Here is a 17114-nt window from a genome sequence, read left to right as displayed (position 1 = left end):
AACGGGTTGATTGGTACATCTCAAAGCTAAAGCTGCTTATTCTCCGGCGCCAGTCACGATTCTTGATCAGCAGTGATTGATGGATGAATATTTACACGGTATCCGCCTAGCCATGCATTTCAGTACCGGACTGAAAAGGGGGGGCTACGGTTCCTCTGCATGATGGCCTGGGAGCAGACAAATTGGATCACTCTGCAATCGGGACTTGATAAATCTCTCAATAATCATCGCTTGAATTTCGATTCAGATTGCTAACCGGACCCGGGATACCTTGTTTGGCTGTGACCAATTTAAACGGCTGATCAAAAGCGGAGCCCCTAAAACCTGGAAATAATTGTAACACTCCTGGGAAAATATAATCCTTTCAAATATTCGTTGCCGGGCTAGTGCTGTGACTGGGTTCAACTCCATTGACGAATGTGTTAACACTCACACCGTGCTACGGCAAAATGTTAAATCAACTCCCGGAATGTAAAGCAACAGCTAATGTTAAGAGGGCATTGTCAGGCTTTCGCTTCTTATCTCAATAACTCAAATCGCCTGATATCCAAATACCTGTAACACTGACCCTGAATGACCAGGATCTTGGGGAAACAAAGCCTGCAAAGCCTCCACATCCATCAGCCACTCAGTAAAATAGTCCTCCTTCACTTTGGCTGATTGACAGAAATCGTTTTGCATTCAATGGAATGTATGGGGTACGTTTCTTTTTTCTGGACTTGTCTACCGTTCATTATTGTTCGTGCTTTGGTCTCTATTCAACCACTATTCGACAGCACCAGCGGCTTCTTACACTTGGCAGGTACGTTAAAGAACATGGGCTGAACTACCCCAAATCTTCGCACAGCCCTATCAGAGTGGATTAGAGCGCTGCATGAATTAGACCAGTTTTCCAGAGTGATCAGTCATGTGTTTATATGACAATTTGAAAGCAATCATGTGGCTCTGTTCGACAGATGATCGGCAACACACTTAATAATTTAGAAAGCTGTCGTGGAAATTGATTTTGTACAGTCTCCATATCGTGCTCGCCTAATGTCAAACTGTGCAATTCATTAAGGGGAGCTAAAATACAAGAATGAAGACATGTTGTAACAAGTAAATTGCAGATATATACAGTGTATTCTCAAAAAGTAATTACCCAAACGTAAAACAAATTAAAATTGAAGATCGCTTTATCAGCTGCAGATTCTATGCTCGGAACTAAGTTAACAGGATTTCAAAACAGGAATTTATTACTGTACATAACTGTGTTTAAGTGGTTGTTCCACGCGACGTTTGTACTTAAGTGCGTTTATCGATGGGCAATTCAAACTGATTCTTCTGAAAATGCAACTTTGATTACACTAACAGTTTTTTTGTATCCCCGGTTTCTATTCCCATTCTGAATAAATCGGGGTGGGGGGGGGGGGGGGGTGGAGGGGGGGAGGTTTGCAAGGTAATTTTTGACATTTAAGATGCTCAGGCTGCCATTGGCTCGACTGCCAGCCTTAAAACTGTTCTGGGCCAGTAAGACTAGTTCACTCTCATCTGTCTCTGCAAGGATGCTATTCCCGCTCGGAATCTGACCTCCAGCGCACCTCGGGTCAAAGTTCCCTTCTTTCAATTTTAATCCAGATCTCAATTGTGAGATGTCATGTGCCGCGACAGATGATGGCGCTCCCTAAAGAATTCATTACAGATTGGACATGTCAATTTTTCCTCCCTCCTTCGCTGGCTCAGGTAGTCGGCTGCGTATTCCTTTTTGTGATGCGACCTCATGTGAAAGACCAGGTCAGAAGTCATTCGAAAGGACGCGTTGCATTTCGCGCACCAATTCTGAGCCGAGACAGCAAACGAGGTGTAGGACGGGGGCAGCAGAGTCAGTGAGGAGGTGGACTGCAGCTGGACTCCCACGGGCTTGGGCCACATGTCGGTGCTGTACAAAAACGGGCTGTTGGCGGTGACGCTCGTGTGCAGTATGTGGGAATTGCTGAGGTCGGCGCTGATGAATTTGGACCCCAGCAGGTTGGCGTGGAGCTGACTGGAAGCGATGGACTCAGGTAAATCCCGAGCGCAGTCGGCGTGGGCGTGGAGGGCGTGGGCCAGGAGCATGGAAGACCCCCCCTCGACTGTCCGTCTGTTCGGCTGGCAGAACGCGCTTTTCTGTTCTTCCCTGGCACTCGAAGGCAGCACGGAAGAGAAGGCGCTGCCGGTGGAGCTGAGAACCACGCCTGTTGTCAGACCCACCTTCCTGGCCAGGTCAGGGGCGCCCTCTTTGCCTCCGCCCTCCGTTTTCTCAGCTTTACCCTTTTCTCGCAGGCGCCGAACCTCGGTAAACGCACTCGTGTTGTGTGGCGCCGAGTCCTTCTTCAGCAGGAACTTGTCCGAGTTGAGTTTCCAAACGGAAACTGCAAGGGCCGGGCAGACGCTGGTGTCTTCTTTGGAAATGCCGCCCTGCTCGAAGACCAAATTGTTTGTTTTTTCCAGCAAAACTGTTTTCCTGATTTTGTCCTCCTCCCCTCCATCCTGCTTCCTCTTGCTGGAGCTCCGCTCCGTCAAGGATCGCCCCTCGTCCTGCCCGCCAGGCTTCTTCTTGGAGTGCTCCAGGTCATGGGCGATCCTGTGAAAGTTGGTCACCCTCTCCTTGTCCTTGACCTCGGTGATCTTGTACGGCTCTTTAAACAGAGCGTTGTGACCAAGCCCGGGGGCCTGAAAGTCTCTCCAGGCGAGATAGTCTTTCCTCTTACCGCACAGGAATCGAACGTGGGCCAGGTACGGATTCTCATATTTCAGTTCCTGGTCACAGTCCACGCACCTGAAGGCTAACACAGCGAGAGAGAGAGAGAGAGATATAAATAAAATGCAGTTAACCATGTACCGCTGCAATGCATCTCATCGCATCCATATTTCCTTCACAAAGTAGATAAGAGGAATAATGTGTATCCTGCCTGCCATGCCCTCAAAGCGCTTTACAGCCCATGAAGTACTTTTGAAATAAAAGCAAAATACTGCGGATGCTGGAAATCTGAAACAAAATGCTGGAAAAACTCAGCAGGTCTGGCAGCGTCTGTGGAGAGAGAAACAAGAGTTAACGTTTCGGAAGAAGGAGGGTCATACAGACTCGAAACGTTAACCCTGTTTCTCTTTCCACAGTTGCTGCCAGACCTGCTAAGTACTTTCGAAATGTTGTCACTGTTGTAAAGCATAGTCACACTCATTGTAGGAGTCCCAACTGCCAATTTGCGACGGAAGAAAATGAGAAAATAAACGAGGAAATAAAATGAGATTAAAATAAAATGAGGGGATAAGTGAGAGGACAAACATGAGAAGTAAGAAAATGAACAGATAATTTGTTTTTAGTGACATTAATTAATGCATTAACATTGTTCGAGGCACGAGGGAGGATTCCTCTACTCGTCTTCCAAATATTTTCATGGGGTCAATAGGGGAACCTAAGTTTAATGTCCCATCCGTAAAACAGACCCTCCGACTGTGCAGCACTTCCTCGGTATTCCACAGAGTGTCAGCCTCGATTATATGCTCATGGTTCCGGAATGGACTTGAAGCTTCCGTCCAGGGGCTGAGAAGATCGGCAAATTCGGTGTCGCCAAACACACCACAATGAACTAGGGGGCGTTTTGAGCGTGCCATTATTATATAAAGCACAGCAGGGAATAATATCAAAACAGAGGTGGTCACAATGCACTGAACTTAGAATCATAGAATTGGTTGCAGCACAGAAGGAGGCCATTCGGCCTGTCAGGTCCTGCTCTCTACGAGAGCAACTCAGCCAGTCCCCCCTCCCCCTCCCTTTCCGTAGCCCTGCATATTTTAATCTCTTCCAGGGGCTTTTGAGAGCCCATATTGAACCTGCCTCCACCACACTCTCGGGCCTGTGCATTCCACATCCTCGCCACTCGCTGCGAATGACAAAAAAAAAGTTTTCCCCTCGTGTCGCCATTGGCTCTTTATTGCCAATCGCCTAGAATCAATGTGCTTTGGTTCTCTGTCCTACCGCTTGTGCAAAGCTGATATATTTAAGCGAGAGGCTCATGTGATACGAGCACAAGCCTGTTTACCCTTTTATTTTTGGCTTATCTAATTCTAAAGACGGTTAAAGTAACATCGCTCGGCACCACTAATTAAAAAGTATAAGCACTTTCTAACCCTAAACTGAATGGCCTATGGAGTTCAGGCGGACACAGGCAGACATTGTACACGTAATGCCATGGGTGGCGTGAATAATGGTGCCACTTTGCATAGACATCGAGTTGCTCAGCGTCGCCTTTTCCTGTACGATTTGGATTACAAGAGTAATAGAATTCAACAGAATCTTTTTAAAAATGTGGTCTGGGATGATCATATGTTTCTGTCTCAATATGCAATAATGTTAATCTTTATCCCGCTTCACAAATGAAGCATAGCGTCAACAAAAGGTACTATCCTGAAGCTAACAGCGAACTGGTTTGAAAACATTTTGAAATGCTGAGCGTACATACTTCACATGGTTCATATTACATTTTTGGCTATTTCATTTATGTGTTGACAGTGATTGGAACCTGGGAGACTGGATTATTAAGGGTTGGTCGAATAAAACTGAAATAGGCGAAAGCGCTTGTTTCTCGTGCTCTTGAGGATGACAGTGCTCGGGACTGCGATGTGTTGAACCTATTCAAAGTGACATCAGGGAGGTAGGCTCTGCTTGTGGAGCGGAGCGAGCCTTAAATTTCCGAATGCTGCCCATCAGCCCCAGGACCACCTAATGTTGTTAAGTGTGGCATTTTCATTCTCCCCTGGGCTTCCACTGGCCAATCAATGACAATTAATGCCAAATTCCGAGGCTCTTATTTTGCACCAACATGGAGACCTGATCCAAGACTGTCGGAATGTGTGGATCAGAAGCAGCTTGGTGTGCGTTTGTGAGTTTAGGAGTCTTAATCCCCTTTCTCGGTATGTTCTTCCGAACACATCGATCTATCTCTATTAGCCTTTCAAAAGCGAGGCGCCTCAAGGGCACCTTGTGCAAACGTTGTTTGATTTTAGTTTTTAAAAGCAAATGTTTGATACATCTTCATCTGAACGGAGATATCCATTTATTTTGGCCTATGACTGACCTGTATGTCGTTTTACTCGCCTTGTCCATCTTATCCTATGGCATAAACCCACCAACCAGGCTTATTTACAATTTACAATCTTTTTTTTTACAAATCTCTGAACAAATTTTAAGTACATCTTATTTGAGGGGTAAATCTGTTGCTCATTATTATATTTCTTTCAGTTTCGCTTTCCCCGAACTGTGGCCCTGGGGTGGCCTCAATTACTCACCATTAGAGCCAGCTCGGGTTTTGATATCAGTGAAGCCCAGGAGTGTGGACAACTCCTTGTCGTACCACACGAACAGCTCCTCGTCTTTGCTGATCCTCCGCGTGGAGCGGTAGTACAACTGCCCACTCTTCAAATAGGCCTCCAAATTTTGTTCCTTCGGGTTATTCGCCGCCTGCACAAGTCTCAACCAGGACACTCCATCCGTAGAGCTATTCATGGCAGTTGCGTCGACCTAAATGGAAGCAAACTTCGAGGTGAGTACTTGAATGACTTACTCGAATTCCGTAAACACTGGATGGATTTGACTATAGAATCAAACGCCATTAGCCAGCTTTAATAAAGTGGAGATTTAGTGCAAAACGCATTTCAATCACTTGTGGCGTACCAATTCTGCGGTGGAACCCCCACCCCCAATTTAATAGGGATTATCCATCAAGGCATATGGGGAGAGTGGGGGAAAACTGGCGTAGAGGCAGATAATCGACCATGATCATCTGAATGGCGGAGCAGGCTCGAGGGGCCGAATGGCCTATTCCTTCTCCTATTTCCTAAGTTTCTTACAAAAAATAGTTCTGTCGATTTTGTCCTTACCCGACATCTTCGCCCCTGAAATAAAAACCTGCGTCTTGAGCTTAACTTTAGAGAAGCTGTGAATTTATCCAGGGAGGGTTTGATGTGATATTTCCCCACATGTCACTGACCGTGTCATTCCCAATGTGAAACTTCGAAGGCCAGGGCCTCTTCCTGGATTATTTGAGGTTCCTTACCCTGAACACGTAGGGGACACTTCTCCGGTCGGAAGACTTCAAAGCAATGAAAGCTATTGTGTCATAAAAGGTGTTCTGGAGGATGCAGGGACCGAAGATTGCGTCCTCAGGGATCTCCCGGGTAATGTGCACACTGGTTAAAATGTCAGTGAAGTGATGATGTAGAAATTTGTTGTCACCTGCCCATAGTCCCTTAGAGAAGGGGGTAAGTTCCATCATGCACCTGCGACAGACAAGATGGGACAATTGAATTACTCGGGGGTTTTGTTTTCGGTGCAAGTCCATCAAAGCAGCACATTATACGGTCTTAAAGCCGCTTAAGATGTCCTGTGTGGCTGGAAGATGGGCCATATTCATAATACATGAATAGAGACAGCTCCACCTTGTTCTGGTATAAACAATTTTATCACAACGAATATCTGAAACATTGCAAATGTAACCTTTTTTTAATGCCGAATGTTCCAAAACAGTTCAGGACGGAACTCTTGCCATATGCCAACGTGCAGCACGTGTCTAGTTTATAGTTGAGCCAGATGCAATGGAGCTGTGAAGGATGAAATCTGGAACTATTGGAAGTGCGTTTGGTATAAATAACGTGTGTTGCATCGGTACTGTTCCTGTCTTGTCCTCACACTTTACAACTTGCAGTCAACATTATCCCAGAACGTTAAAAATTCGTGCATTTTTGGGGCAAAACAATATTAGGAAATAAAGTGGCGTTCACGTTATGGACAGACAGAACAGCAAGCATAAAATGTTATAACATTTTCATGCAACTTTTTAATGTATTTATGGCGCGGGGTGGGGGTGGGGGGACATAAAATCAACCCATATACATTCATAATGGAGCTAAACATTGTAAATGACATGAATGCTTGAACAATCTCGCCAATTCGTCAGTTTTAAAAGCATTCAGGTGAACCATAAACGAGGCTTATCAATGTGAGATGCAATTGTCTATTTTAATGAAGTATTTGGGTCTGATGAATATTAATTGCACTACAAATTAAGTACGTCGATTGTACAACTGCTTGAAGGGTAAGCACCTTGCAAATCTGCAAAATGATTTTTTCGCAACATGGGCTGATTGAGAGGCACGTTGAGCTCCCAAAGAATAACATTGCCAGCCCGCCAGCCAGCACAGTGCCGGCGTAGCAAAGTTACCAACCATTTTGCATTCGTGTTACTGTAATTGTAGCGGATACGGTTTTATCTAATCTTCCTTGAAATGGATGATATTGTGCTCATCAGTCGAAGCGATGTTGATAATGTGTGACAATCCTGACCGACCTCTTGTTATCTGAAGCACTTTCCAAATATTTTATCACCAGCATTGGAGAGAGCTCGTACCCAAATTAATTGATGCGGAAACCTAATGATCTGGGAGCTCGTGTTGAATGAATATGTCCGTGGGCATTCACTAGTGACACGGGTGGTGACATAGATTAGTAAGGATATCTATATTTATATTAATAAAACACAAAGGCTATTTTAACCTTGCCGATAATTCTGTTGACACTTTCTTCACATAGTGACCTCTTGGTCTTAGGTTCGGTTAGATGCCTACTGATTGTGCCATTAACGTTTTTCTATTTCTGACTCCCTGGAGCTCAAAGCAGGTCTATTCAACCCGTTTCGCACCTCAATGTGAAATAACTTCTCCGGCTCTCACTTTGAGTCCAGTGACACTTGGAAGCATGGTACCGTATTTTACTGTTCATTCATTGCCCTCCTTCCCTTCCAGCCAATTCAAATCTGTCTTCTATTTCACAATGCCGAAGTGACACGCATGCAAAATCAATTTGACATAAAGACGCCAAGATCAACATAATTATCTTCAGTGCAAGGCAGCGAATGCTTCAGACGGTCGGGAGCAACCTAAATATAAATACTTCCCAGTGAACAGCCGCTGCTTGAAAAGACAACTGTGGCAAAGTAGAACTTGCGGCTTAATTTGCAGTATTGCCCAGTTTGAACATTTAAGCTACATCGTGCTCCGCCGTTAGCTGCCCATTCACAGTGATCTGATGGAAATTGGCAAACCGACTGGTCTAAACGCTCAGAAAAGTAGATGCGATGTGGGTGAATACCTCTCTCTCTCTCTCTCGCTCTCTCTCTCCCATTGTGTATGAGAGGAAAGTCAAGGGACTGTTCACTTGATGCGTATCAGCTCACTGAGGCTGATCCCCCATTGTCAGTCCATCTGCCTGCCTGTTTCGTTCCGGCCTTTATTTTCGACCAGCAGTGTTAATATCATGTTTAAACGCACCATTTTATGTGCGTTATCGAGGATCGCCATCAGTTAGTGTTCGGGTTTCTTAAAGTCATGTCAAATTGAAAATAAAAATCCAGGCTTAGCAGTTGCTGTCTTACAAAATTACATTCAAGCTACATGCAGTTCTTAACCATGGCTGAATATTTAATTACATCGTACATTACCTCTTTATACCAAAAAAAATGTTTTTATCATATCAGTTCTTGATTTTGAAATGCATTAGATTAAATAAACAAGCTTGCGTCTGAAGGGTTACTAACAGTAGCATCTTGATTTATATATATATAATATATATATATAAAATATATATTATATATATACATTTCTATTATCATTAAAAATAATTTGGGACCATATCAGAATCTAGCACGTATATTGTAAACGTGACTGATATTTAGCCCCCCCAAAAAAGAGGTTTATGTCAAGATATCGGCAACCCCGCCGCGTATAAAACGTCCATACACATCACGCATTCTCGACACAGTCACAAATGAAGCTTTCACTTACCAGTGTCAGCCGATGGGCTTCCGAGAATCGATCTCTTCACTTTCCCCTTCAGGTACAAGATTCTCTGGGCGCAGCGATTTCTATTGATCGTGAAACTGAGAGTGACGCTGGCGAGCGCTGGGTGGAAATGGCAGTTTGTCCCGCTGTAAAAGACACTTTCCTTTGGAACATCATCTGCTCAGTGAAGCGTGACAAGCAATCCCAGGGCTCTTCCGCTTGCATGCACCCTCAATTGGCACTTTCATTGGTGGGCTATATGGAGCAATTCTAATAATGAACGCATGGGAACGGACAATTGCTGTTCATTTAAAGCAACATTTAATAGCTTTCTACACAATACTTTCTATATATATATATATAACAGCTTAAATGGCTTAAACAAGAAAAGTTCTCGTTTTAAATACATAGATATGGCAATATCTATTTTAGGAGGTGTAATGTATCTGATCTAAAATCAGAAGTAAGATATTATGCATTTATGACAAATCCGTGCCTTAGTTTGAATGAAGTGAAAGTTTATAAAACCCTTAAATTGGTGGAGGCGTTTACCATTCATGGTTAACGATTTAATAATTTTTTTTAACACAGATGATGGGATAAATAAATAGAGGGCGCGGTACCTGAAGCCGTAGAGTTAGGTTTTGTTGTGTAAAGCCTATTATAAGGTCAAATTAGAAATCAATTTAAATTATATAGAGATAATCCACATATCCACATCCTACAAACTTCTCCGCTGAGCAGAATACATTCTAAACGTAAAGATTCTGTTTTATGCTTTCTTACGCGACGGATTTCTTAACATTAAATCTATCAATCATTTAAGAATCGGCACCACGGATCTTTAATACTGGCTAAAAACTGAAGTTACGCTGAAATGAATTGTCAGTTTAAATCATTAGAATTTACGGTCGTTGGTATAATTAAGTGCTTAGATTAGGCAAAGTGGAACTCAATTCCATGCTGTACATTATAAAGAAATGAGCAATTTTGGAATCTTCTGCTCAGGCAATAAAACAGTGACGAACGATGGTGATGCGTTGATTCAAATGTCAACATCATTGTGTTACCGCCTTGTTTATTAATATGTACAGAACATCGGAGGTAATGCATTATTTATAAAGAATACTACCAGGTTTAAAAAAAAAGCCTAATTGAATTCACTTAACGCGAATCGTGCAACAATAACGCGGGCATTTGTCACACAGATATCTTTTCGATTCTGGAGATTAGTGGGAAAAAAAAGGTTTGTCGAACAAGATGCAACGCTACCCAGTGCGTTAATCACATTCGAAAAGTGTCTCTTATTTGAGGAACACTGCTTGATTTCTAGATCTTACTTTACAAAAGAAAGGGAAATATCAGAGTTAAGTAATTTCAATATAACCGCTGCGATTATTGTACAAACAGACCCCAGCGAGTGGAATTCTCAGTTTGCTTAAGTGAGCTTAAAAATTGAGACATGACTGCAACCATTTTGATGTTGGGCTATGAAAATGCTATCGAGCAAGAAATATTTTTGTACAGTTCTTGACAGAAACGGCTCCGAACTCTGCCAAATGTCTATCAAATTAACTAAAGGAACCATATTTTCTGTCAAACACAAAACATGCCATTACACACCACGAATTGTCTTCCTGGAAGCGATTTGTAAGAATCCTATAAAGTAATTTTTTTCAACTCACCTGTGGAAACAAAACGTGACTGGGTATTTTTTTTAAATCAAAGAATAAACGAATTTCTGGGTAACTTCTTACATTCGTTGAAATCTTAAAGACCTCCAATCGGATTATTTTGACGCAGCTGATAGTTAAATTAAAATATATTCTAAATCATTTCTTTCCGGGAACTAGTCCTTCATTGCAGCAAGCGAACCCCAACCTGTTCAATTTAGTTGGCGAATGTTCGAAATAACTAGCCAAGAACAGACGGCTTTCTTGGTCGACGGTCTAACTCGTTCCTTACGAGGGTGGTCAGTGACACGCTTACGTAAAAAAAAACCCCTTGCATAATGGTCAAATACCTTGTCACAATCAAATAATGCTTAAGATTCAAATAGCAACATCATTTTTGAAAGGTGTCGTTCCAAATAAAGGCGCGTCAACGCCTGACAGAAAATTCCTATGAACATCTTGACATCTAAAATAGCCAACCCACTTTTTTTTTTAACTAATGCTCACATTGTTTTAATGGAACTCGGCCATGAACGAGGAACTATTTCATCAGTACAAGATCGCCTGCTAATTTTGCCGTCTTCTAACGTTCCTGAACATTTTAATAGGGGCACTTAACTTAACACTATATGGCGAAAGCAAAGTGAATCCAATTCCTTGCCGGACCCTGCTTTCATTTCACTGATTATGTGATTGTGATCTAGTACATCATTCGAAAATAATAGGCTTGCTTACAAAACGCATCAAATTTAAATTCAGCCCTTCAATTCAGGATACAATTTTCAATTCCATGTTTGGCCGGGCAGATTTATGTGTGAATTTTATAATTGCCTTGTCCTTTGACAAAGGTACACGACTGTGGATATATTTTTCTTTGAGCTATTTACCATCGCGAATGGTTTCAGATTATTTGTAACTATCTAATACTTTAAAATATAACTAGAAGTCGTGTATGCTGCATTCCATACGAACACTATAGTCAGAACGGATCCCCACAACCAGGGAGGGGATGTAGTTTTATGAGACACGACACAGGACAAGTTCCGATCTAAATTAAAATTAAGATAAGGCAGGTACGCGTTTAAACAGTCCTCAGCCTTTTCGCGTGCCTGTTATGTAAAACAATTTTCACATTTAGTTGCCATTTGAGGTTCTAAAATTTGATTCAAGCGACCGCGCTATCGTAACAACATTTTGAAAAAAGTATGCCTGGTGCGAATTGGGGCAACAGGTAGAATGTTTATATTAAACTGCTGAGTTAATCTTTGTTGAAGTGTTTTTTTTTGAAAAGTGACATTGTGCTTTTGATACAATCCAATTCAAATTTGCTGCTGTGTTTCAAAGTTGGCGTCAACAGTAGCAAACAGGTCAAAAGTCCCATTTTATTTATGAGCTTCCGTGGCTGTTAAGTATTTATAGCGGTTGATATAATTCCGTTTAAAGGGGGCATCTTAAGATGCCCTGGGAAGTGGTTGGTCTGATGTTAATATTCCGAGTGTCAAACCCGCTCAGCACTTGAGGTCAAATGTAAATAGAGGTTGAACATTAGGATTCACAGCCAGCGGAAAGCATTTCTTTTAACATCTGAATGTGGGCAAACCGTGCCCAAGCAGACAAGATTGATGCGAAGATAACTGTTTTTATTGGGCTTAAGTGAATAGAATAATGTTGCTCCATGATAACATTATATACCATTTATATTTTATCTCTCAAGCGCCCTCTTACTAACGAAAGCATATTGCAGGGTATTCTGAGATCAGGCAAACTGCCTCATCATTCACCCCCCAACTCTAAGCATTCTGCCTCTCGTTTAAGAGAACGTACAGATTAAAGATTTTGTGAAAATTAAGGAAGAAGTTTTTGATCAATTTAACTATTCCAACCGCTCTACTTTTCCCATCTAACAATTCTAATGCCGCCATTCATTGAAAGGACATGCCTGACACTTAATTCAGGATTAAGAAGGGATATGCTGTGGTGTGGTGCGGGGAGGGGTGGGGGGCAGAATAGGCAGAACTAAAATTGGCCAGAAGGGTTGCAAGTCTTACTGTGACAGGAGACTCAAGCTGGTGTGAGAGGTGTGCTTAAGTCTGCCAATTGAAAGCGCTTTCTGGACTGAGTCTATGAAATCATGCACCACTGAGGGAGGCCATTCGGCCCATCGTGGCGGTACCTGCCGTTTGAAGACGCTATCTAATTAGTCCCAAACCTTTACTCTTTCCCCAAAGCCGTATAAAATTGAATTTCAAGCATTCATCCAATTCCCTTTCGAAAATCACTATGAGGTATGCTTCCAGCACCATTTCAGGCAATGCTTTAGAGACCATAGTTATACTGTAAATTGTAGTAGCTTCTGATGTGACAGAATTAACACATTTGATGGGCAACTTGAGATGTCAATTAGCATTAATAGGCAAACACAATTAGGAATACATCTTAACATACAAAAGTTAACAACATGGCTGCAGCATTTGAATCTTTGCCAGGAGATCAAGAGCAGCCATAAACAACAACTCATTGAGTTACCTTGCTGTTGGAAGCATTCCATGCAGCTGGTTTTTTTTCTAGACACCTGAACAGATAGTCTGCATGGCTCTTAAATTGATAAGAACTTGTTTTTCTAATTTGGTTTTCTGAGAGAAAAAGCACAATCAAGTCTTTTTTGGGCTCTGCTGAACTTCTTTAAATTAACTCAGATAATTTAGTCAGCCATCTTTGAACACATGGTGTCGAGCTCCTTTTGAGAATTCCCCAACTTTTTTGAGACAAAGACACTTCAAAACCCTAAGAAATTATACTGGATTGTAAGTATAATTATCTTTAATTGATATTTGTTTGCATATGCAAAACTGTAATTACAGAGAATTCAAAAATTGTATGTTTTTTTATTCATTCATGGGATGTGGGCATCGCTGGCTAGGCCAGCATTTATTGCCCATCCCTAATTGCCCTTGTTCAGGGGGCATTTAAGAGTCAGCCACATTGCTGTGGGTCTGGAGCCATATGTAGGCCAGACCAGGTAAGGACAGCAGATTTCCTTCCCTAAAGGATAATGGTGAACCTACGTAATGTATCTTAAGTAGGATTGGCATGTTATGATTAGCTTTAGTTACCATCTATGCTATTATTTAACCCTCATCCATAAACTGTAATTTATAATTGGTTTTAATAATAAACATTTATTGAACAAGTGTAAAAGAATTGTAATCTCACATCTTTACCCTCACGAGCCCACATATAATAACAATATCCTAGAATTCTAAGGGCTCATATTGGAAGCACCACAATAGTTTATTCTGCTTTAATATATATGTTTTATCTTAAAATAATTTTGCTAGAGTAAAAACTGCAGGGGGAAAGGACTTTTTAATTCAGTCTATAGCTGATCTAGCAGAGTATGCTCCTTTCATGATCTGAAATTTCTTTCGGTTGTGATTCTAAACTAACAATAAGTTCATGGGGGTGGGAGGTAGGTAAAGGTAGTAGAATCGGTAACACTGAAGAGTTATTGCTATTTGTCATCCATCAAGTGAGCTATACAAATAGTCCTACATTCCTACCCTTTTCTCACAGCCCCGTTTAAATTAAAAAAAGCTGTCCAATTTTGGAAGTGGTTGAGGAATTTGCTTCAAGCACCCTTTCGGGCAGTGCATCCCATTACATATTTCACCTATTGTAGCAGCTGCTGGAGAATTATTGCGATTTGTCATCCATCAAGAGAGCTGTAAAAATAGTCCCACGTTCCTACCCTTTCCTTATAGCCCAGTTATTTCATTTTTTATAAAAAAAACTCTCCAATTTTTGAAAGTTATGAAGGGATTTGCTTGCAGCACCCTTGCGGGGCCGCACATATGTTTAATCCACTGTAGCAGCTTGTGGGGAAGTATTGCACTCAATTCTGCTTGTCATCTCCTCCCTCCTCCCCTCCCCTCCTCTCTCCTCCCTCCTCCTCTCCTCCCTCCTCCCCTCCCCTCCTCTCTCCTCCCTCCTCCCCTCCTCTCTCCTCCTCTCCCCCCCTCCTCTCTCCTCCTCTCCCCTCCCCTCCCCTCTCCTCCCCTCCCCTTCCATCCCCTCCCCTCCTCTCCCCTCCCCTCCCATCTCCTCCCCTCCCCTTCCATCCCCTCCCCTCCTCTCTCCTCCCCTCTCTCCTCCTCTCCCCTCCCCTCCCCTTCCATCCCATCTCCTCCCCTCCCCTCCCATCCCCTCCCCTCCTCTTTCCTCCCTCCTCCCCATCCCTCCCATCTCCTCCCCTCCCCTTCCATCCCCTCCCCTCCTCCCCATCCCTCCTCTCTCCTCCCTCCCCCTCTCCCCTCCTCCCCTTCCATCCCCTCTCCTCCTCTCTCCTCCCTCCTCCTCCCTCCCCCCTCCTCCTCTCCTACCCCTCCCTCTCCCTCTCCCTCCCCTCCTCCTCCCTCTCCCTCCTCTCCTCCTCCCTCCCTCTCCCTCCCCTCCTCTCGCCTCCCCTCCCCTCCTATCCCCTCCCCTCCTCTCCCTTCCCCTCCTCTCCCCTCCCCATGCTTCTTACCTCCTCCCTCCCTCTCTCATCTCCCTCTCTCCCCGTTGAAAATGTGCTTACTGGTGCTAGAAATTGGATGCCAGGGGAATTAGGAGGGCTGGTTAAGTTGCAGTCCCAGCCTCCGCACCGACTGTGTGGCGAGAGTAGAGGTGGTGGTGAGGAGGGGGGCGGGGGGTTGGGTTTGGGTCAGGGAGGTGGGGGGGGTGTTGGTTGGTGCGGCGATGTCAGGAAGCCTCAGTCTCTATTGGAGAGGACATGCTGGCGAGGCTGCTCAGCAACTCCAACTTGGGGGATTGTGCGAGGCGGCAATAGAGGAGGGGAGGGAGCAGAGAGAGAGAGAGGAAAAAAAAGCCATCAGCTATTTTAACTCCAGTGACGGCGATTTGCCGGAGATCGAATGACTATTTTTTCCCTGAGAAAAATGGCGAGCGGCGTTTGCAGAGCTTTGTTGCTCCTCGGCGTCTTCTTCAGCTCGTTCACTTTTGGCCAAGTGGGAGAGGACAAAGACCATGACAAGATATCCTGTCACGGAGCTTTCGACCTGTACTTTATTTTGGATAAGTAAGTGGCGATCCCCAATGCTGGAAGTGCTTTATTTATTCCTGACTGAACTTGTGTGTGTGTGTGTGTGGGTTGGGGCTTTTTCTGTTTCTTGGGATGAAAATTGAGTGAACCTAGTCAGAGGGGGGGGGAGGGGGGGGGACCACATTAAACAGTAAATTAGCACAAAAAGGTTTTTTTTTAATTCCCTCACGGTGCGTGCGTGTTTACTTCGGTGGTTGCGAATGAAAACAAAGATGGGGGGGGACGGTGAAGGTTTTTCTTGCAAGTTTTCTTACCCCATTGTGCAATGAGTTTCGCTGCTGGCCCTCAGGGACACGGCGAATTTTTGGAGGGGGGTGGCAACGGCCGCCTCCTCCTCCTCCTCCGCGCCTTTTGTACCCCCCTCCCCCCCCCCCCCCCCACCCCGCGCGCGTCGGCCGGCAACTGTCCCCGGGCTCGAGAGGGATTCCCAGTTTGAGAGCCGGCTCGCGCAGGAGCCGTTGGGTTGGAGGTGGCTCGCGCAGGAGCCGTTGGGTTGGAGGTGGCTCGCGCAGGAGTCCTTTGGGGGCGCGGGGGGGTGGCTGGCAGAGCACACGGGCTCGCGCCGCCTTGCACTATCTGCGCCCGCGCCCCCGGGGGGCTCGCTCCTCCTGCCAGCGTATTCCCCACCCACCGCGCCGCCTGAGAGGGTCAGGCGACTTGTCACTGAGCGCTGGATACGCCCAGTGGGTGGGGAGACACTGGCGCTGGGCTGGCTGCACCAGGGCGGTGGGTGGGAGACGCTAGCACCCGACTGGATACACCCAATGGGTGAGAGATACTGGCACAGGACTGGATACACCCAGTGGGTGAGAGATACTGGCACAGGACTGGATACACCCAGTGGGTGGGAGATACTGGCTCAAGGGATACACCCAGTGGGTGAGAGATACTGGCACAGGACTGGATATACCCAGTGGGTGGGAGATACTGGCTCAAGGGATACACCCAGTGGGTGGGAGATACTGGCACAGGACTGGATACACCCAGTGGATGGGAGGCAGAGGACTGGGTACACCCAGTGGGTGGGAGATGCTGGCACACTGGATATACCCAGTGGGTGGGAGGCACTGGACTGGATACAGCTGTCCAGTTGGTGGGAGGACTGGACTGGATTCACCTACCTAGTAGGTGACAGATACTGGCACTGAACTGGATACACTTAGTGGGTAAGAGATACTAGCACTGGTTGAGAATACCAGTGGGTGAGTGATATTGGCACTTGGCTGGATACACTTAGCCAGTGGGTGGGAAACACTGGCACTGGGTTGGATACACCCAGTCAGTGGGGAAAGACAGTGGCACTGGGCTGGAAACACCCAGTGGTTAGGAGATACTGGCACTGGACTGGATACACCCAGCCAGTGGGTGGGAGACACTGGCACTCGACTGGATACCCAGTGGGTGGGATGCACTGGACTGGATACACCTAGTGGGTAAGAGAAACCAGTATTGGGTGAGAATACATCAGCCAGTGGGTGAGTGATATT

At 44.8% G+C, this 17114-nt stretch overlaps 2 protein-coding genes across 3 annotated transcripts in view; one reads left to right on the top strand and one right to left on the bottom strand.

Annotated features, from left to right (window-relative positions):
* Positions 1-1111: 1111 nt before the first annotated feature.
* znf488 (zinc finger protein 488) lies at positions 1112-9108 on the bottom strand. The gene is made up of 4 exons (XM_078530706.1): positions 8857-9108; positions 6075-6297; positions 5308-5539; positions 1112-2804 (listed from the first exon to the last, which is right to left on the bottom strand). Exons 2-4 carry the CDS (start codon positions 6291-6293, stop codon positions 1621-1623), a joined length of 1635 nt encoding a protein of 544 aa, XP_078386832.1. The 5' UTR covers positions 6294-6297; positions 8857-9108; the 3' UTR covers positions 1112-1620.
* Positions 9109-15254: 6146 nt separating this feature from the next.
* The window catches only part of antxr1d (ANTXR cell adhesion molecule 1d), a 115889-nt gene continuing 114029 nt past the window's right edge, over positions 15255-17114 (top strand). For both annotated transcript variants that reach the window (XM_078530704.1, XM_078530705.1), the window contains exon 1: positions 15255-15603. In XM_078530704.1, the coding sequence (XP_078386830.1) occupies positions 15440-15603 (164 nt within the window). In that variant the 5' untranslated portion in view covers positions 15255-15439. The remainder of the gene's footprint in view (positions 15604-17114) is intronic.

The sequence above is a fragment of the Cetorhinus maximus genome, chromosome 27, assembly GCF_964194155.1.
Source record: "Cetorhinus maximus chromosome 27, sCetMax3.hap1.1, whole genome shotgun sequence".
Lineage (NCBI taxonomy): Eukaryota > Metazoa > Chordata > Chondrichthyes > Lamniformes > Cetorhinidae > Cetorhinus > Cetorhinus maximus.
Note: the sequence above shows the minus strand (reverse complement) of the source record. Positions and strands in the feature narration are given on the sequence as shown.